Here is a 22,900-nt window from a genome sequence, read left to right on the forward strand (position 1 = left end):
GAAATCTTGCAACTGTATACATCCATATCTCTCCTTTTATGTTTTAGTTATTAATTTATCAGATTTATATAAGTTAAAAACATCATAAGGGACTTCCCTGGTGGCGCACTGGTTAAGAATCCGCCTGCCAATGCAAGGGACACGGGTTCGAGCCCTGGTCCACAAAGATCCCACATGCCGTGGAGCAACTAAGCCCATGCGAGCCAAGCTCACAGCTACTGAGCCTGCGCTCTAGAGCCTGCGAGCCACAGCTACTGAGCCTGCATTCCACAACTACTGAAGCCCGTGTGCCTAGAGCCCGTGCTCCGCAACGAGAGAAGCCACCACAATGAGAAGCCTGTGCAGTGCAACTAGAGAAAGCCTGCCCACAGCAGTGAAGACCCAACACAGCCATAAATAAATAAACAAACAAACAAACAAATAAATAAATAAGCAAGCAAGCATCATAAGACAGTACAATTTTTCCTTTAAATATCAATACTTATGACATAAAGAAATTAAAAGAAAAAACAGAAATAAGTATTTATCATTTATTAAGATATTTATCATGTCCAGTGTTCTCTTTGAGTTCTAAGGATCCAAATTTCTATCAGTATCATGATCCTCCTGCCTTAAGAACTTCTGTTGGCTTTTTCTGTAATGGAGGTCTGCTAGTGATGAATTCTCTTACTTTTATCTGAAAATGTTTGCATTTTACCTTCATTCCTAAAGAATTATTTCATTGGTCATAGACTTCTGGATTAATAGTTTCTTTTTGTTTCAGCATTTTAAAGATGCTTTGAAGACTCTTCTGCCCTCCATAATTTCTTATGTAAAGTCCCTGTTAATTGGATCATTCATCTTCCTATGTAATTTGTAATTTTTCTCTTGATACTTTCATGTTTTACTCCATCTTTGGCTTTTGGTAGTTTGACTTTGGTGTACCTTGGTGTGATCTTATTCGTGTTCATTTGGTTTTGTGTGTGTTGAGCATCTTAGTTCTATAAATTACTGTCTTTGATCAAAAGTAGGAAATTTGTGGCCCTTATTTCTTTTCTTTTCTTTTTTTTCTTTCTATAAATTTATTTTTATTTTTGGCTGCACTGGGTCTTTGTTGCTGCACACAAGCTTTTCTCTAGTTGCAGCGAGCGGGAGCTACTCTTCGATGCGGTGTGTGGGCTTCTCATTGGGTGGCTTCTCCTGTTGCAGAGCACGGGCTCCAGGCACTCAGGCTTCAGTAGTTGTGGCACTCGGGCTCAGTAGTTGTGGCTCGTGGACTCTAGAGCGCAGGCTCAGTAGTTGTGGTGCACAGGCTTAGTTGCTCCACAGCATGTGGTATCTTCCTGGACCAGGGCTCGAACCCATGTCCTCTGCATTGGCAGGTGGATTCTTAACCACTGTGCCACGAGGGAAGCCCTGGGCCATTATTTCTTCAGATAGTATTTGCCCCCTTCTCTTTTCTCTTTCTGGTATTGAAATTACGTATATGTTAGATTGTTTTATTTTTCCCTGACAATGTATGAAACTTTGTTGGTTTTTTAGATCTTTTGTGTGTGTGTGTGTTGTTTACATTAGGTAATTTTTACTCACCTGTTTTCAAGTTCGCTTACTTGTTCTTCTGTCCTCTCCATTTGATTAAGTACATTCATTTTTATTTTAGAAATTGTATTTTTTCATTTTAGAATTTCAGTTTGTCCCTTTTTTTATCCTTTGTGTTTCTTTGCTGAGATTTCCTCTATTCTTTATTTATGGAAAGCACATTTTCTTTTACTTAAGTGTAATAGTAGCTCTAAAATCCTCACCTGCTAGTTCCAGTATGTTTTTCTCAGGTTTTAGTTTAGTTAATTTCCTTTTCTTGTGTGCATATGTTCCATTTTTTTAGTTTTTCATATATTGGGTAATTTGAGTTGTATCTTTTGACATTATGAATATTAAATTATGTTGATTCTGTATTCTTTTATATTTACTCCATAGGTGGTGTTTTTGTTTTAGAAAGCAGTTACTTTGACAGGGTTCAAATTGCAAATTCTGTTGCTTAGGCAGCAACTTCAGTCTCGTATTTTTTGTCTTTTGCTGAGCTGCTTTGAGTCTGTTCTGAGCTTGCATGGTTCAGGAGTTTGACAGATGTGGGTAGAGATTACTTGAAGAGTAATTATGATTCATATTGTCCTGATTTTTGTTTATATTGTGTTGGGTTTTCTTGTGATGCACAATTAAGTTATACGGAATCATTTGATTCTTTCAAAGCATACTTTTAATCTTTATTAGGGGATACGGAAACACCTTTAGTCTAGACTAATGTAATCCCACTATTAAAGCAATGCCCTTCTTAGGATTCTGCTCAATGATACATGTATTTATGAGATACTTTCTCTCTGGCTGGTGGGAATATGAACTTTTCCTAGCTTTTTGTGATCTTTGAGACCTGTTCTGCCTACTTCTTTCCAGTGTTTTTTGGTCTGGCCTCAGGTAGTTTCATCTTACTCATGTGCATGACAGTGCTTAGCCCACAGTATGATGGTACTTCTCCCCAGAATGCATTCTCTCTCTCTCTCTCTCTGAAGTGCCCTCCTCTTTGTTATTCTGCTCTGCAAATTCTAGCAACCTTGGCCTCTGTGAACTTTGATCACTGTCTCCTCAGCACAGTGAGTCCTCTGGATTCTGTTTGAGTTGCCTCCCTTTCCTGGTAGACTCACCCTCAGTTGAAGGGCTCACCTTGATTTTTTTCCCTCTCTCAAGGTTCACAGTAATGTGCTGCCTATTGTCCAACATATGAAAACTTGTTTCATTTTTTGCCCCTGATTTTCTGTTTCATTAAGGTAGGAAGGGTAAATCAGATCTCTCAGTTATTATTTCTAAATTATAGCTTTATATCATAATCTGTAAATATTTTTAAAACCTTAAAATATACGGAATGTTATCAGTCAAATGAAAACATTAGTCTTAGTTTTCCCTACTTTCCATGCAGAATTTTCAATTTGTAACTGGTGACATACTTGAAAATTCTCTTCCTCTTTTCCGTCCTTACATCAGAGTTCTGTAACGGTGTCTTGTAATGCTTTATAGCCAGAATATACCGAGTGAGCCACATGTCATTAGCAGTTTTATAGTCAGTACTTAAGTATTTATAGTTTGAAAAACAAGGCATTTTCTAATGAAAAGATTGCATCGGTACAAGAAAAACAGAGTGTATAAAATAATCATGACCTGAGAATGATGGTAGAATTTTTTAAGTGGAGCAATAAGATCAGCCAGGTCACACTTCATTTGTATTATACAAGCACAAGGTTGATATGATGTAGACTCTAAGCTATTATTTTTACACTCTGCAGTAGATTGGGTGTTATTGTGTCTCATGTAAGGAAAATGAGTAGTTTAATCTTGCATTTGCATGTTAAAAACCTGGAAAAGTACACTGAAGTATATGTTATACAGTTTCTAGAGTACATATTTCTATATACAAAATGAATTATTTTCCTATCATCTTAACTTTTTTATTAGACTAATTTATATTATAGAATTTTAAAGATATGTACTTTAAACCTACTTTTTAGATACATTTTAAAGTACACTTCATTTTTTTTTTTTTTTTTTTAAAGATTTTATTGATTGATTGATTGCTATGTTGGGTCTTCGTTTCTGTGCGAGGGCTTTCTCTACTTGCGGCAGGCGGGGGCCACCCTTCATCGCGGTGCACGGGCCTCTCACTATCGTGGCCTCTCTTGTTGCGGAGCACAGGCTCCAGACGCGTAGGCTCAGCAGTTGTGGCTCACGGGCCTAATTGCTCTGCAGCATGTGGGATCTTCCCAGACCAGGGCTCGAACCCATGTCCCCTGCATTAGCAAGCAGATTCTCAACCACTGCGCCACCAAGGAAGCCCGTACACTTCATTTTTTTGTTAGATAGTAAGTACATTACATATTACAGATAGGTGAATTTTGCTGCCAAAATGAATAGGCATCATAAAGTGAATTTGACTAACTTGGGTAAATTAAAATCAAAACACTTGTACACTTATTGCCAACTTAGGAACTAAGATAAATTAATTAATATTGGATTTAAATAACTTGATAAACCATTCTTTCTAAGATTCTAATTAATGGGAGAAGTCTAGACTGCACATGTAATCTTATAGTATTTGCAAACTTTACTTATGATTAATTTAGTAGATACTTATTAAGCACTATTTATGTGCTTGTTACCATGTAAATATAATTGAGTTATTTGTAGTGAGGTGGATGGACCTAGAGACTTGTCATACGGAATGAAGTAAGTCAGAAAGAGAAAAACAAATACCATATGCTAACACATATGTATGGAATCTAAAAAAAAAAAAATAAGGTTCTGAAGAACCTAGGGGCAGGACAGGAATAAAGACGCAGATGTAGAGAATGGACTTGAGGACACTGGGAGGGGGAAGGGTAAGCTGGGGCAAAGTGAGAGAGTGGCATGGACATATGTACACTACCAAATGTAAAATAGAGAGCTAGTGGGAAGCAGCTGCATAGCACAGGGAGATCAGCTCGGTGCTTTGTGACCACCTAGAGGGGTGGGATAGGGAGGATGGGAGGGAGATGCAAGAGGGAGGAGATATGGGGATATATGTATATGTATAGCTGATTCACTTTGTTATAAAGCAGAAACTAACACACCATTGTAAAGCAATTATACTCCAATAGAGATGTTAAAAAAAAAAGTTTATTTAAAAAATTTAAAATATATATATATATAATTCTGAATTGATAGTTCAGTTAAACTGTCTGACTTGTTATGGCCATGATATCTGAGCTTCTAATTTGATATGTACATTAGTTTTATGGCTTCTGGTATAAGAAAGTTCAAGTAGCTGAAAAAGAAAAATCAAGATTTCACTTAGAAAATTTGTGAGCTGTAGGTAAAGCTTGTCTTAGCGTTACTGGGAATAGAGTCTCTCAGTAGCAACAATGATTGCTAACACTTAAAAAATGCCGTCTGTGCTAGGTCGTTAATGCCTTACTTATATCAACTCATTTTATCCTCACAAATAACCCTGTGAAGTTGGTTCTTTCATTTTCCATATTTTCCGTATGAGGATAAGGTAGCAGAGAGGTTAGATTATCTGACCAAGGTCACATAGCTACTATGTGGCAGTCAGAATCCAAAGCCAGGTAGCTTGGCTTCAGAAATCATTTTAGGTCATTCCCCTTTTAGAGCCATCCTTCCTGTTTGATTCCTTCCTCCTCTTTCTTCTTTAGTGTCTTTGACCCCTTATCATCATCTGGTATTAGCTATCCTTTGGAGGTATCTGGCATTGGTATAATTTTTTTTAACTTTATTTTATTGAAGTATAATTGATTTACAATGTGTTAATTTCTGCTGTACAGCAACATGATTCAGTTATACATATGTATACATTCTTTTTCATATTCTTTCCCATTATGGTTTATCACAGGATATTGAATATAGTTCCCTGTGCTGTACAGCAGGACCTTGTTGTTTATCTATACTGTGTAACAGTTTGTATCTGCTAATCCCAAACTCCCAATCCATCCCTTCCCCTCTCCCCTCCCATTTGGCAACCACAGGTCTGTTCTTTATGTCTGTGAGTCTCTTTCTGTTTCATGGATAAGTTCATTTGTGTCACATTTTGGATTCCACATGTAAGTGACATCATATGGTATTTGTCTTTCTCCTTCTGATTTACTTCACTTAGTATCATAATCTCTAGGTCCATTCATGTTGCTGCAAATGGTATTATTTAATTCTTTTTTTATGGCTGAGTAGTATTCCATTGTATATACCTACAGCATCTTGTTTATTCATTTGTCTGTCGATGGACATTTAGGTTGTTTCCATGTCTTGGCTATTGTGAACAGTGCTGCTATGAACATAGGGATGCATGTATCTTTTCAAATTATAGTTTTGTCTGGGTATATACCCAGGAGTGGGATTGCTGGATCCTATGGCAACTCTATTTTTGTTTTTTGAGGAACCTCCATACTTTTTTCTAGAGTGGCTGTACCACTTTACATTCCCACCAACAGTGTAGGAGGGTTCCCCTTTCTCCACACCCTCTCCTGCATTTGTTATTTGTAGATTTTTTTTTTCAAGAATCAATTTTATCTATCTCTCTATCTATTTATTTATTTATGGCTGTGTTGGGTCTTCACTGCTGCACGTGGGCTTTCTCTAGTTGCATCGAGCGGGGCCTTCTCTTCCTTGCCGTGTGCAGACTTCTCATTGCGGTGGCTTCTCTTGTTGTGGAGCACGGGCTCTAGGCACGTGGGCTTCAGTAGTTGTGGCTCGCGGGCTAGAGCACAGGCTCAGTAGTTGTGGCACGCAGGCTTAATTGCTCCGCAGCATGTGGGATCTTCCCGGACCAGGGATTGAACCCGTGTTCCCTGCATTGGCAGGTGGATTCTTAACCACTGCTCCACCAGGGGAGTCCCCGTAGATTTTTTTAATGATGGTTATTCTGACTGGAGTGCGGTGGTACCTCATTATAGTTTTGATTTGCATTTCTCTAATATTTAGTGATGTTGAGCACCTTTTCATATGCCTGTTGACCATCTGTATGTCTTCTTTAGAGAAATGTCTATTTAGGTCTTCTGCCAATTTGGGTATAAATTTTTTATGTTTTAGATGTGGGTAGAAATGACCAAGTCCTGAGATATTGGTAATAAGTTATGCTGTAAATAGTTCACTCTGGAATTCCAGTCTTCTTGTTGTAAACAGAAAATTCTGTACTGTTTATTATTTATTCAGAGCTGTTTGTAATGTTCAGATAGTTATCAACAGTAGAACTTTTCTATTCATCTTTATCCTTTACAATCAGATTCTGGTATGCTATCTAATGTTCTGTAACAAAAATGTCACTATAAACATAATTACAGTAGTCTCCCCTTCCTTGTGGTTTCACTTTCCACGGTTTCAGTTACGTGTGGTTAGCAGTCCAAAATTATTAAATGGAAAATTCTGGAGATAAACAATTCATAAGTTTAAATTGCACACTATTACGAGTAGTGTGATGAAATTTTTGCCGTTCTGTCTGGGATCCCCAACCATTGACATCATCTGCTCCTGATATCTAACCATTGACACTGTCATGCTCAGTGATCCAGGATCACCCAGAGCAGATGATCCTCCTTCTGATGTACCATCAGAGGGTCAATAGTAGCCTAACCCTGCATCACTATGCCTACTTCATTCACCTTACTTCATCTTATCACATAGACATTTCATCACCTCACATCACCACAAAAAGAAGGGTAAGTGCAGTCCAATATGAGAGAGAGAGAGAGAGACCACGTTCATATAACTTTTATTAAAGTATATTCTTACAACTGTTCTATTTTATTACTAGCTATTGTTAGCCTTGTACTGTGCCTAATTTATAAATTAAACTTTATCATAGGTATCTGTGTATAGGAAAAAACATAGTGTATATAGAATTTGGTAGTGTCCATAGTTTCAGGCATCTACTGGGTGTCTTAGAACGTATCCCCCACAGATAGAGGGGGACTACTCTATTGATCTATTTGTTTTGGATTTTTTTTGTTCTTGAAATACCTTGTTAGTTCTTGGAAACATGCTTAATCCTCTAATGTTGTGGGAAAACTGACATAAGCTTCTTAAAATTTGTGTTCAGAATTGATTGATGTTTCATTGCTATCAAGTACAAAATTTCAGTTTTACCAGTACATACTGCCTTAGACACACAGTTGAGCTGTACGTCATCTGCCATTCGATGTCAAATGATACCAAAAGTGACCTAGTAAGCTATAGTACTAAAATAATCAAAGGTTTAGTCAATAACTCATGAAGTTTGCTGTACTAGTATTGATAAACTAATTAAACAGATCTGCCTGTGTTCTTCCAGCCTACTGGGGCTCTGCTATGATGAGCTTTACAGCAAGGAGTATTGTAACACTGAATGAAAGTAACTGATAAGAGAATGGTGTAGTCACGGAGCTTTAAGTACTCCCATTTCTGATCACAGAATGGTTTCAGGGAAAGTAGGCTTTCTCTGTACACCTGCAGCTGGTCAGTGCATAGGCCTCTTGCGGTCAATTTTGATTGATTCTTATAACAGAACTAGAACAAATTTAGTGTTTTGCAACCTTCTGTGATTTAATAATGTTATGCTTTTTGCTATAACAGTCACAATAATCCTTCTCCACTAGTGAGTAATTATAGCAGTGCCTGGTAGCTCAGCTGTGGGTTGAATGTTTCAGTGTTGCCAGTATAAACTCCTGGATATATTCTGGAGTTCATAATTCAGCTTGAAAAGTTGGCTGTACAGTTAAGTAAATAAAGGTGTTGCTGAGAAAATACATCCCAAGAAGATGAGGGGGTGGGTGGATCCTAACCCATTCTCGTTTCGAAAGTTTCCTGAGAACCGTAGACTGAGATCCGAATATAATTGGTAAAGAGAAAGAATATTTTAAATGATTAATTTTCTAAAAAAACCCCCACAAGTTAAAGACTTTTGAGGCAATCTTCTTAATACCTATTGTTTTCTCACAGTATGTTGATGTCCATTTAGACATCTACTTCATGAATTATATCTAATGGTGGTAAGTTAGATCCTAGATATAGCAATCTAATGGGAAATGTCTTTTTTTTTTTTTCCAGTCTCTCATTGGGCTGTGATGTTTCATTCAGCTGATAATTATTGGGCTTTTACTATATTGCCAGGCTATGTGATAGGTTGTGGGAATATATAGATTAATAAGGAATGGTTCCTGTACTAAGTAACCTCATGTTCATTCCAAGGTGAATTTGAGAAATATCTTATTTAAAATACATCTTGTGTGTTGATTTGATATATTTAAATTGGTATAAATCAGTCAACCAGCAAGTGTTGGTTGCTTTTTGGCACTGTTGTAACTTAGGAACCTTTTTTTTTTTTTTAACATCTTTGTTGGAGTATAATTGCTTTACAATGGTGTGTTAGTTTCTGCTTTATAACAAAGTAAATCAGGTATGCATATACATATATCCTTAACTTAGGAACTTTAAAATCTGGTTGGGGAGAAAATCATTTATAACTCAAACAATTAGGTAAGTGCTTCTTAAACTGTGATTTAAGAATTTTTAAAATTTATATTTACATTTAAATATGATCTAAAACATTGGGTATATTTTGGATCATTTGGTTGCCATCTTGTATACTAGTACCACGTAATATTGGAACCCATTTTTTGTATTCTTGTGTGAGATCACTTGATTCCATGATCATTTGAAAGTTTCATGGACTTTAAGGGGCCTAAGTGGGTTGATATCATCTGTAGATGAGTGGTCACTTGGGTGAGACTGCTTTTGATTGATTGGCACTAAGAGGTGTGTTTTTTTAGAGTGAATTTGTTCCTGATTGGCTAACGTTCAGAAGCAAGGGGCTGTCACAGGTTGGTTGACTTGCAAAAACTTGTTGATTTAGCTGAGTTTTTGTCTATTGAACAGGTTTAAAATAGTTCTGGTGGCTACATGTTGCCAATGCTATAGAAAAAGCCATCTTAGGAATGTGGGAACTTAAAAATATTTTCAGTTTCAGATTGTTTATAATGAAAATTTTAAAATACTTTTATAATCAGAGAAAGTACTATTATTCTGTGTTGGAGGATGTCTAGAAAGATGAGATTCACCCCTAAAATGAAAATGTCTTTATTGTTTTATCTGAACATAAAATTAATATTCATTGTAAAAAAATTAAATAATGTAGAAAGATGTAAAAAGTGAGGGTCACTGGTTAATGCCGTCACCCAGAGATAGTCACTGTTAACATTTTACTATATAAATTTTTTCAACTTTTATGCTTACCTGGTTTGAATCCTGGTTCTTCATTTAATAGATTTCTATATTGGTCAAGTTACTTAACTTTTCTGTGCTTCAGTTTCTTCACCTGTAAAACAGGAAAGGTAATACCTGTTCATTGAGTTGTGAATATAAAATGAATTAATCTAAATATAACATGTAGAACAGTGCCTGACACATAGTTAAGTATATAACTATTTGCTATTATTACCATATAATGTCCATTCTAAGACATCTGTTTTCTATTTTAAAGTTTATGCAGTTGGGACTTATCTTAACAATTGAGGGTGGCTTACAATTGGCCGGGTTTTTTCTTCCTTTCTTTGTGGTCTGTAAAATTATGGTACATCTTACAATTGGTGGATTATCTTAGAGTGATAAAATACAATATATGTGTATCTATTTTTTATTAACACAGAAGTGCGATCATACAGTGCATACTGTTTTGTACCCTTAAAATTTTTTACAAGGACATATTTTCAATGTCAAGTATAGATTTACTTAATTATATATAGTGACCACATAGTACAGTGTTATATGGATGTACTGTAATTTGTTGTACTGTTCCTCTCTTAGTGGAAATTTTATTGTTTCATTTTTGCTTTTGTGGAAGATTTTGATTAGTAGAACTTCGGAGAAAGTAGAATTGATAAACTGAGTGGAGATTGAGACAAAGAGTCAAGTTATATTTGGGGACTCTTCCCTTGTTTGACTTTAAAGGAAGATTATGGGCTGTATTGAATACTGAGTTAAGGATTTTAGGTTTCGTTTTTAAGATTTTGTGGATCTATTCAGCACTGAAGAGTAATTGGAAATGTGTTTTTTGTTAGTTTCACCTATAACCCTGTCAATATAGTACAGACGAATCGATTGGTATCATCTTAAAATGGTGTGTTTAGCATTTTATCAATAATGATAAAGATGCAGAAAGTATGTTCATTAAGTTTTCACTTGTGTCCATGAAATTGTGAAGAATAGCAAAATAGGTTGGATTAAAGATTAAGATCTAAAATTATCTGAGGAGCGTGCCGTGACATGTTGAATTTAAGTTGTTGAAAATGTCTATAGGTAAGTGTAAGATATTGACCTCCTTTTAAAAGAAGAAACCTCACTAGGACAATTACTCGGGTATGGATTGATTTAGTCAGTAGCACATTTGGAAAAAGTATGTGGTTTTAATCAAGAATGAGTTGTATCAGTAGAAGCACCTCATCTGGAACAAAATCTTAACTATTTTGTCTTGCTTAGGCTTCATTTTTAGTTTGGAGTGCTGTAATGAAAAAAATATAGACAAATTGAGTGAGTTCAGAAGGGAACAAACAGGATGGTGAAGGAACTCAAAACACTGCTGTGTCAAGGGAAATTGGACTGTAAGGGAGAGAAGGCCATGGCAGTTGTCTTTAAAGAAGTCCAGATTGGTTACTGTGATATAAAATATGGCCCAGTATAGCGCTGTTTTCCTTTTCAGCATTGATTCCACCTATTTCCAGCTACTTCCCCTCATTTCCCATGCTATTTGAACATTCCATTAACTTTTAGATATGTACTATGGGGATATATCAGAAAATTAATCAAGCAATGGTATCTGAAGATATTTGAGAAGGGAGATAACAAGCTACAAGCAGTGTCAGAAGGAAGCAGTTGATGAATTTCAACTCAAATTCCAATTTTCATTTAATTTTTCTGCTCATCATAATTTTGTTATAAATTTAGTGATTAAATTGACTTTGAAAACAGTTTTCAAAACACACTTCCATCCTTTTGGAATTTTTATTACATTAAATTGATATTGTCACACATTATTCTTACTGAGCTGAAAATATCATGTAATGTATATTGGAATGTGACTATTACCATAGAATCAGAGTTGGGCCTCAGCACCTTTTGACAGATGAGGAAACGTAAGCTTCCATACCATATAGTTAGTGGACAGAGCCCAAGGTCTTTATATTATTTGTATCCCTCATTTTGAAAATACTTTTCCAAATCAGTTAATATTTTAATATTCTTATATGAGTTTTGCTCAAGAACTGTTTTTTCCCATCAGGAGGAAGGACAACTTGATAGGATATTGCTATTGTGGATTGGATTATTAAAATGCTTACTTCACAAGCTTTTTCTGTTTCTATTCATTATCCTACAATACATTATCTTTATTTTACCATCTAGGCTATGAGCAGGTTCAGTTATTTAGTTCAGGAAAGTTGAGTGTGGATTTTAGTATAGAAAATATTAAATTTTTAATTTTCACTCTGGCTAGGATTAAATTATTTTTTCTTATTCACAGATCAAGAAGTTAGTATATGTTTACCTGGTCCGATATGCTGAAGAACAGCAGGATCTGGCACTCTTGTCCATAAGCACTTTTCAGCGAGCTCTGAAGGTAAATAATAGAGTGAGTAGGCAAATAGCTGCAACGTTTCTGCACAGTTGAAGGTGTGTCATTTAAAGAAGTGGAGCAATAATCCACTAAATGGTACAGTCATGTTTTGAAAGAGTTAAAAGGCCTCTCCCGATCCCTATTCAATGCCCTTAGAAAATAATTTATTATTATAATCAACTGGACTTTGCCTTGTATGTTTCAGTTTCTATATGTTCCTTTATGTTCAATATAATCATTATTGTGTCTCAAAGAGCTCTTCATCATTACACCAACTAGTTGTTGAAAGTGTACAAAGAGGGGACATGACTTTTTTTAAAGATAAAATTTATGACCTGCAGCATTTTGTTATTATGAAACTCTAAAAACCCAGCATGTTTAGTAATATATGATCAAGTAGAATTATAACCATTACTTTTCTTGTTAAAACATTATTCAGAGAAATAAACATTTATTTAATTCTCTTTTTCCTTAGCCATTTCCATATACTGGGTATTTAAATTAAGTAGCCTGGTTTTTTTTTTTTTGTTTTTTTTTTTGGCTATTGTTGTATTACATCCTATAAGCACCTGTTAACTGTATCATAAAGATGTATTTGAAATATTGAAAACTTGAAATTTTGATGAATATTTTTGCACTGTCTTTAGGACCCAAATCAACTAATTCGTGCAAGTGCTTTGAGAGTTCTGTCAAGTATTAGAGTGCCAATTATTGTACCTATTATGATGCTTGCTATTAAGGAAGCTTCTGCTGACTTATCACCATACGTTAGGAAGAATGCAGCCCATGCGATACAAAAATTGTACAGGTTGGTACTTTGTAAATAATACCAAAGATCCCTAATGTCATGTGGAATGTTAAAGCCCCTGGAGGCTTATTTTGTTAGCGCTTATAACTAGTCTGTCCTTAAACTAAGTAAACTCAGTGACTGTGTTTCCCCTGCCCACAAACATTCTTTAGACATCTTTAATTTTATTTTGGTTATAGAGACCCTAGGCAGGTTTTTATTTGTGAGCCTGTTAGGGCCTGTGGTAATTTATGGATTTTATAACTTAAAAATAATCAGAAATTGAATTATCATTTATATAGTCCATCTCTCATTACACATACACATATGTTATTAGAAAATTAAGGTTTGTTTTCCTATTTATTGCAGTGTAGAATCTTAAGTGTGTTATTGTCTCAACTCACTTTGTTACCCCTTCTTCCATCTTTGATCCTGCTGTTCCCTTCCTTGCCTGATTCTTTTCCAGAGCTATTTTATTAAATATTATTTTAATACTGATTTTTAAATATAGCACCATGCCGTCTTTATATGATATTTATTAAATTATCATACGATACCTTGATCTCTGTGGAAAACATATTGCCTAAATAAAATAATTATTATCTGTAATCATTTGGTATTATTTTCTGTTACCATTTATTCCAAAAACTTTTATCAAGATCATTTTGTGTTTCTAGTGTTGTGTTACATGCATAAGATAGAGGATAGAGGATGTGGTATCACATCCCTATTGAGGGAAAAAAATCAAACGTATGCCAAATAATTAAAGGCAAACTATAATTGAATAAGATATTGCTATATGATATATATGTACATACACAGGCACACTAACAATGCCTTTGATAGGATAGGGCTCAGATTATCATATAGGGTTTCATAAAGTAAAGATGTAAAGAAATGGGATTAGTTAGGAAAGACTGGAGAAGGGAGACTTGTTGGCATTTGCAAGAATTAAAAGGTTTGAATGTTCAGATAATTATAATGGTCAGTAGTAAACTTATATAATGTTTGTGAAAAGTAAAAAATCATTTTCTTAGGTTAACTGTCAAACAAAGTTATCTCACACTTAGTCATTATCCTTTCTTGTTATCAACTTACAAAATAAGATCCAAGCTCACTACGATTGTTTAAAAGCCCATCACTGGGCTCCATTTAACCTCTCTTTGTCTTGAATTTACAGTCTCGTAGCTCAGTACTGCCTCTTAGTCCTCTACATAAAATGTTTTTATCTCATTACCATCTCTTGTTCCTCCTTTAGTCTCTATCTAGAATATTTCCTACTTTTTCCAGCTCTAAAGTCAAGTTGTTTAAGATTCATCTGAGATGTCACTTCCCAGAAGAAACCCTCCACAATCTTCCTGCCTCCATTGGTGTCCTTCTTCTTTATCCCCATAATCCCTTATATATATCTCCATTATATGGTATGATTATGTTTGGGACTGTCTTTATTAGACTGTCTTACTTATCTTTGTATGCCCATCGTTTAGCTTCTCAGTAAATGAACAGTTGAATTCTATGCTAGGAAGAAATTATATTATTAACAGTATTTCAGTGCTTACAGCTGCTATTTAGATGCATCTGTCAATTCTGTGCGTATGTGGGCCTTTGTTTATATTTCTTGGTTTTAGATGGCAGGTTTTATTATGCATGTCTCTATCAGTAAACTAGAATGGTACAAAATTCTTATTTGGAAATTCTTTATATTTCTTTTTGACAATTATGTGTCCATGCTCAAAAATGATTGCTATCCTGTTATTTTCCCCCCAGTTAGAAAAAGATTTTGTGGTTTATCTACTTGCAATTACTTTCTTAAGGCTTTCCAACTTCTTTTTAAGAAGTGGATTTGTTCTTTAAATATTTTCTTAACGGTATTGGTATCTGGGTTTAATTAGTATGAGGAACTTTAGATAGAAAGATTAGGACACATCTGTGGGAAAAATCAACCCGTTCCACTTTAAATTTGTTTTCTGTTTATTTTTGTCTAGACATAAGTCTCCCCCACTTTAAAATATTTCAATATCCTTGAAATGATTAGCTTCATTTAAAGTTAGAATTAAAGGAAAAAAACTTAATGTAAATTTTTTTCTTTTTATGGTTTAGCCTTGATCCAGAGCAGAAGGAAATGTTAATTGAAATAATTGAAAAACTTCTGAAGGATAAAAGCACAGTAAGTAATATCTTTTTATGTCCAAGTAAAATTGTGCTTTATTTACATAGTATCATTTTACTGTTGTATATTTGATATAATTATTCTTATTGATTTTGAAATGGTATAAATATTAACGGAGCTCATTAAAATCCTTGAAGAATAAAAATGTCCAGGTAAAGAGAAAGATTGCATTTGGAATTTTAGTTCGTTACATGTTTCTTCATCAGAATCTGAAGAAGAGAAAGTTGGGGAAAGAAAATTCTTTTTTTAACCTGTGGCTAAATTGTTGACTGCTTTTAAGGTCAGCTCTTTTATTTTAAGCAATGATTTATTAGAATTTTTAAAGGCTCAATCACTTGGGAACAAATAATTATTTTAAAATGAAGTATTCAGTATTAAAGAGATAATGAAAAATTAGAGGCGTGTGTTTTAGTATTACAAGTGTGTTGTTTTTTTTTTCTTAAATACTAAAATGTTTTCATATGTATAACGCTGTTTTATTGGCTGGGTAGAATGATCTTACTGGGTAAATTTCCCATGTTTTGGAAATGTACGTGTCTCTTCCTCCTTCCTATTCCACTCCTATTCTTTGTGTGTAGTGACATGATAATGAGATCTAGAAATAGTGATGATGCATGGGGTCTCTGAGCAGACCTCTGGAGGAGCTGGTGTAATCACCAGCTGGTGTATCTTTGGTGGAGGCTTCTGCACCCATATATATGGCTCAAAACTATTCAGGAAAAGGATTCCAGCTCATCTTAGGATAGTATCACCCAGGTGCACGTATATCTGTATATAGCAGCTATCTGATACAGTAACCACTAGACTCATACAGCTATTATTATATGGCTTAGCATATGGTCTGTCTTGGAGAATGTTCAGTGTGTATTTGAGAGGAGTGTATTGGGTTGGCTAAAAAGTTCGTTAGGGTTTTTCCATAAGATGGTATGGAAAAACCCAACCAAACTTTTTGACCAACCCAATGTATTCTGCTCTTTTTGGGTGGAGTGTTCAGTAGATGTCTCTTGGATGTAATTGGTTTATAGTGTTGTTCAAGTCTTCTGTTCCTTTGTTGATCTTCTTTCTTGTGGCTCACTGAAAGCAGAGTGTTGAAGTCTACTATTGCTATAGAGCTGTCTATTTCTCCCTTCAATTCTGTCATTGTTTACTTCATATATTTAGGAGCTCTGGTATTTGGTGCATCTGTATTTATAATTGTTTTACCTTCCTTTTGTCATTGTGAAATGTCTCAATCTCTAGTAACAGTTTTTGTTTTAAGTTCTATCTTGTCCTATTTAAGTACAACTTTCTTATAATTGCTGTTTACCTGATATATCTTTTTCCTTCCTTTTACTCGCAACCTGTTGGTATTTTTTATTTAATGTGTGTCTCCTGTAGACAACATACATTTTTTAAATCTAGTCTGATGACGTATGCCTTTTGATTAGACTGTCTAATCAATTGACATTTATTGTTACTATTGATAGTTGAATTTATAGCTGCCATTATGTCTTTCTAAGTCTTAGGTCTTCTTTTTGTTCCTCATTCCTCTTCACTGTTTTTTTTTTTTTTTGTATTCAATGGATATGTTGTATATGTTAATTCTTTTAATGATTTTTTCACTGTGTATTTTTGAAAATGTTGTATTTACCTGAGACTATATTTGGAGACTAGGCCATTCAGCAAATTTCTTTTAGTCTATAATGTAGCAGAAATCTTCATTTCTTCTATAGTGGTTGGCATAATGAAGACAGAGAAAAGAAATTTGATTCCTTTTTGTCTTCTGTATGGCCTACTTGTTATCTCCTTCTAGACCCAAATATGAAATCAATATTATTGATATTGTGGTTAACTTGATTTTAGTAATAATAAAAAAACATTTAGTTTCTTCTGTGTTGAAGACATTTGCCAAGTACTGTGGAGAATACTAAGATCTGTAAGGAACAGATCCTTTATTTTAACAGATCTTTATTTTAACAGATCCTTTATTTTAATAAAGGATCTGTAAGAAACATCCTTTATTTTAATCCTTTATTTTTTTAGTATTTTAATGGATCTATTTTAAACAGATCCTTTATTTTAAATTTCCATGATTTCTGCTACATAATAAACTAAAAGAAATTGGTTGTATGGCATAGATATGAAATCTCCGTATATAACATGTGCATGTCTAACAAGATATAGCATGTCACAGGTAAAAACTACCTTCTTTGGAATTAAACAGAATTGGATTTGTGTCTGAAGTTCCACCACTTAGTAGCTATGTATTAAGCCTTCATAAGTTTCAGCTTGCAGATTTTTAGGGCTTATAATTTCCCATGTATAAAGTTTTTGTTTGTGTTGAAAGAGCTGTTGTATATAAAATCCTCAGCATGTGCCTGACACCATAAAAGGATAAATAAGAAACAAATGACCCAAAAAGAAATGTAAAGAATACAATTTCTTTGCAAATTTAGAATGTCTGTTCTTGGGTTCTGACCATTTATTTCCAAAATACAGTAGAAAAAAATATTGTACTTGTTCATAGTAGGTCTTTAATAGTTGTTGAATAATTGTGAGAATTAATTTGTTAATATTCTTGCCGATAGTAATTAGGTATTTCCTATTATTTTCATTGTTTTGTTTCCCAAATGGTGTGTGTCATGCTCCGAGTTCATAGGTAGATCCTTTGGGAGCTTTGACTGTCTATCATTTATAAGGCACTCTTCATTCCTAAAGTGTTAGATAGGATACGTTTATTTTTTTAAAATTAAAAAAACACCTATATCTATTTTTCTATCCATATGAAACAGCAGTAGTTTATACTGAATTCTCTAATTCCAGAGCAATAGCACAACGTTCCTTCCAGTGTCCTACCTTTTCATATTTGTAACTTCCTTTTTTCCAACATTAAGAAATGTGCCTTGCATTATCCACAATATATTTACTTATTTACTCAGTCCCAGAATGCAGATAAAGTATTGTTTCAGAATTGCTAGCATGTACTCTGCGAAGAGTAGTGAGATGGGGACTACTAATTGAGTTAAATATTGGTTTAGAGTTATATTTATCGTTAGCCTTACTTCTTTGAATGCTGTTGTAAATTGAAATCGCTTTATCATTGTATGGTTGAACTTGTTATATTGTTCTCTAAGAAAGCTATTGATTTTCTGTGTGGTAATTTTATATCCTGCTTCTTTACTGAATTCTTTTATTGTTTGATTTAGTTTTATCTTTCAATCTCCATTTGTTTTATTCTAGAAAATAAATCATATCATTTGCAAACAGATAATTTTACTTCCTCTTTTCCAATACCTATGACTTTAATTTTTCTTGTCTAATTATATTGGTTTATAACTTCAGTACAGTGTTCGATAGTAGTGGAGACGGTGGGCATCCTTGCCTTGTTTTAGTTTAAAGGAAATGCCTGTAATGTATCTGTGTTAAGTAAGATGCTGACCCTGAGGATTTTCTCTTTATCTTTGAAATATAATAGTTTTACCTGGTGTCTCAGGGTTAGTTGATATGGGTCAATTTTTTTCCTAGTACCCAGTGAGGCTTTTTAAAATATAGATTTAGAATTTATGTTATTTCTGGCAAACTGTTGTTGTTGTTGTTTAAGATTAAGTTTTAAATATTAATTCTGTTCAATTGTTACTTTTTCTTCTTCAGGGATTTCAATTTTCTCTAAGTTGGATCTTCTTTGCCTGTCTTACATTTCAACCGTTATCTCTCTAAACCTTTTTACTTCTTTATCTCATTTTCATTCTTTTGGTTCTTTTTGTACTTTTCTTTAATGCCTCTTCCTAAATTTTTATTCAACTGTTTTCTGCCAGGGGCACTTTGCAACTTAATCATGATGTCTGGTTATTTCTTTTCTAGTTTCAACTTCTGTTTCTTCCTGATGTCTTTTGTTCATTTCTGTTGTCTGTTTTTCAGTTTCTGATTCATGTTCATTTTTCTGATCTTGAAATTCTTCTTTGAGGCAGCTTAATTCATTTTGAAGTGTTGTGTTACAGTTGGGTTTTTTTTGTTGTTGTTTTGCTTTATCATTGATTTTTTTGTGTGGGTAATTTTCATGAGTTGAATTGTTTTGATTTTCATTTTCTGTTTTCAATACTTACAGATTACTTGCATCTTTACGTTTCTTTGGACAGGGTTGGTGGTTTGAATATGAGGTAGTTTGCATGATTCCTAGTTTATGAGCACCCTCTCTGTCAGAATAGCAAAGTATGATTTTTTATTAGATGGCTTTTGTGGAGAGGACATGCATAGGAAGGGGTGTATGTCCTAAGATTATTTTGATTTTATTTTTTCTTGTAGGGGCCTAAATTTCCTCTTCTTATTTCTTTTTTCTGTCACCTTACAGTTTTTAAGGTGCTCCTTTTCATCCACCTCTTTTTTAAACTTGTTTCTTTTTGAAACTTTACCTTTTCAAGGTAGCCTCATTGAATCTTATTTTCCTTTGAAGTCTGTTCCCTGTATCTGCTCTGATCTACCAGGAATCTTTTTTAGTATTTGCACACTTAGGGTCCTTTCTTTCTCTCTGCTGTTGCTTTTAGTTCCCTCTTATGCCCACCACTAACTCCTGTCTGCTTTGTTCTGGGCAGTTGTTTCAGACTGTCATAGATCTTTGTGAGGTTTTATGATGTATACATGAAAGATAACTCTCTGGGATTTAGGACTTATTTTTCTACTTATGTATAATCGAAGTTTGGAGATTCTCTGTATTTTAATTATGCTTAGAGCTTAAGTTTTAATCTTTTTTCTTTTTCCGAATTTGGGTTGAGAGATTCAGATTTCCCTAGGTACCATTAACTTGTCTACCCAGTATTTAATTATGTTTTGTGAATGTCTTCTGATAATTTTTTCCTTTGTATGGTTATAATTTGATGTAGAAAGGTTAAAAATATTCTGATATCTATATAGATATTTATGGATCTTATCTTTATTATTACTTTTTCTTGTCATGTATAATATATTGAAGGGATACAGCTATATTTCTTCTCCCCCCCCAGTTAATAATGTTAGGATTGACATTTGAAATCAGTAATCCTAAATCATTTTTGTTTAAAAATTTCCTAATTAAATGAACCAGGTCTAATTTATTTCCACATTTTGAAAAGGAATTTATTTGCTGTCAGCAGGAGCTTCTTGGGATCATTATGATGATGATGATAACATTGCTATTACTACTGATAAATATAAATTTGAAAGGTGTTAACATGTTTAAAAACCTTTCTTTAACCTCTGTTGATTATGAGATATACCTTCTGTTGCTTCTTTTAGCCTAAAGGAGGATTTTCTTGAAATTGAGATCTCAAAGAAAATTAGTTGTATAATTCTCATTTTAAGGAAAGGTGGAAATAAAAAGCTTATTAAAATATAATAGAAATGTTTTTCCCTTTTACTGGAGAAAGACCAGTATTTGTCATATGAATAGTCCTTTCCCCAAAATAAGTCACTTTGGGATTAGGAATACAGTTATGGTAATGTAACTAGAAGAATATTTTAGAGTTACTTAGATAACTGTTGTCTGAAGGTATCTGTAAATTTTAAAAGGTATAATAGACGCTTACAATTGTCAGTATAATTGAAAGGGAACATTTTATTTATCCTTGATCATACCGAGTCAACTGTTATAAGTTTTTTTAATATAATTTCTTCACTGTATATTCCTAGATTTACCATTTTCATCATATTTTCTCTATTTAACATATCCTAAACACTTTTCTTCTTTATTGAAAACCTTTCCTAATGTTCAGGTATAAATTCCTTTTTAAAATTTATAATACTTTCTCTTGTTTTTCTTTAAAATGTAGAAATTCACACTTGTTGAGCAATTTAAGCTTTGTAGTGAACCTTCATTCTTTTATTTAGAATACCTCAAAAGGTGTTTATTTCCTTTTCCTTTCAGGTTAATTTTAAAGAAATCCTTTTGTAGCATTTAACTTTCTAATAGAAAACAGAGTTTCTTAGGAAAACAAATTAGGTCAGTGCCTACTGAAAATCTGAGTTGTTTATTTATATTTTTTTGATGACGAAGTTTCTTCTTAATTTAGCTACAAAATGATGTTTAGTGAATATATTGGTAGTTCATAGCTAAGCTGTGAGGGTAAGACACCATTTTATAAGTTATTGGTTTAATGTTGGTAAAAGCTTCACTGTTGTGGGCAAAAAAACACACCTCTTCGTTTGTGCAGATGTTTTATTGTGTTAGATCTATTATCCAGCTATTAGAAGATAAATGACTGATCTTTCCCATTTTCCATGCCTCAAGAAAATTGAAATAAGAAGGGGAATATCATTTGGGCTGTATGATTAGGGCAGGTTGGATGGCCATTAATTTAAGAGAAGAAAATCTTGGCTGCATTGGCCAACTTACACCATATTATCAATCAAACCTTGATGCACTTCTTGTGATGACCCAGCACTCTCAGGTTTTTGCAACGTTAATTAGAATTCATGACAAAATAGATGCAAGGAAACGTTTTGTACCCTTCATAATTTTATAGAAAATTTATTGTTATTAGAGGAACCATTTGCTTAGTGTGATTTTTTTCATTACCAGCTTGTCAACTAGCATAGATAATCTGGCGAAAATATGAACTCCATAGATGGAGTGTCACTTTTGTTGATGGTTCATGTAGTTTACCTTGGAGCACAGCTAATGGCTGAAGTTCATAGCAACAGCACAGAAAAACGTGACAACCAAGGGAAGATAAATGAACCATGTTTATTGCTTTAATATAAAAAATACATAAATGGAAAACTGCATTTGAATTTGATGAGTTCATTGCTAGTTTTGTTGGAGTGATTTATTTTTCCCCTTATGTAAAAAGCTACTATTGACACAGTGAGATGGAAATTAACTGTCTGTTTTTGGGAAACCAATATTTTTGTTTTTCAAATCTGAGTAGATCATTTTATTTTAATTCTGTAAGTTGTATAGAATATTGAATATTTAATATACCAGAATAATCAATTCTTCTGGCAGTGTTTAGGCTAGAGTCGATTGTTAAAACCATATAATGAAATACCTAAAATCATCAGTTTTATTTTGTAAAGGTTCTTTTCTTTATGTTCTTCCTAATTATTTTTGTGTTTCCATGGACTTTATCTTTACCTAAGTAATTAATTATTTTCTTTCATTTTCATGTTATTTATTAATACTTTAGAACTATTTTGTACCTGTAGCTCTTGTTTTGATAAATTTAGTACCATGTAGGAGCTGATTTTCCTTTTAATTGTTTGGTGTCTAAACATATTTGAAAAAGATAATCTCTGAGTTTGGGCAGAATAACTTGATTTCACATAGTGTTCCTTAAATTGAAACTTTGTTGAATTCCCATTTCAATTTCATAGATTATTTTATTCTAAGTGGTATTATTTATTTTTGTACTTTAACACCCTTGCCAATTAAAAAATATATATCTTAATGTAAGATTGACATATATAAATATAAATGTATTTCACAAATACTGTTACTCTATAGTTTGATGTCATAAATTTAGTTTTAAGAGATTTTAAAATGATAATTCTAATCTTTTAGAAATATGATTATCACAGAATATAATTTCTGAAGAGTGATTTGTGCAGAAGACATCAAAATGTGGTGTTGAAAACACAAACATAACTTCCTTCCCATATCAATAGCACATAGAAAATTATACATATAATACATTTTTATTTAGTTCACACAAATAATCAATTCTTTGCTTTTTCGATTGAGGTGCATACATGCTGGGACCAGCAGGCACCAGTACATGGGCAGGGCTGGAGTCAATAAATGCAGCTTCACGTTTATACTGATTGGTAATTCATAAAATCCCCA

The 22,900-nt window shown here is 33.6% G+C and overlaps 1 protein-coding gene across 1 annotated transcript in view; it reads left to right on the forward strand.

Moving 5' to 3' along the window:
- Positions 1-22,900, forward strand: part of AP3B1 (adaptor related protein complex 3 subunit beta 1) — a 271,201-nt gene that overhangs the window by 67,893 nt on the left and 180,408 nt on the right. Inside the window, exons 4-6 of the mRNA XM_082457114.1 lie at positions 12,059-12,154; positions 12,799-12,959; positions 15,039-15,105. Of these exons, the coding sequence (XP_082313240.1) occupies positions 12,059-12,154; positions 12,799-12,959; positions 15,039-15,105 (324 nt within the window). The remainder of the gene's footprint in view (positions 1-12,058; positions 12,155-12,798; positions 12,960-15,038; positions 15,106-22,900) is intronic.

The sequence above is a fragment of the Balaenoptera physalus genome (assembly GCF_965194825.1).
Source record: "Balaenoptera physalus genome assembly, chromosome: 3".
Lineage (NCBI taxonomy): Eukaryota > Metazoa > Chordata > Mammalia > Artiodactyla > Balaenopteridae > Balaenoptera > Balaenoptera physalus.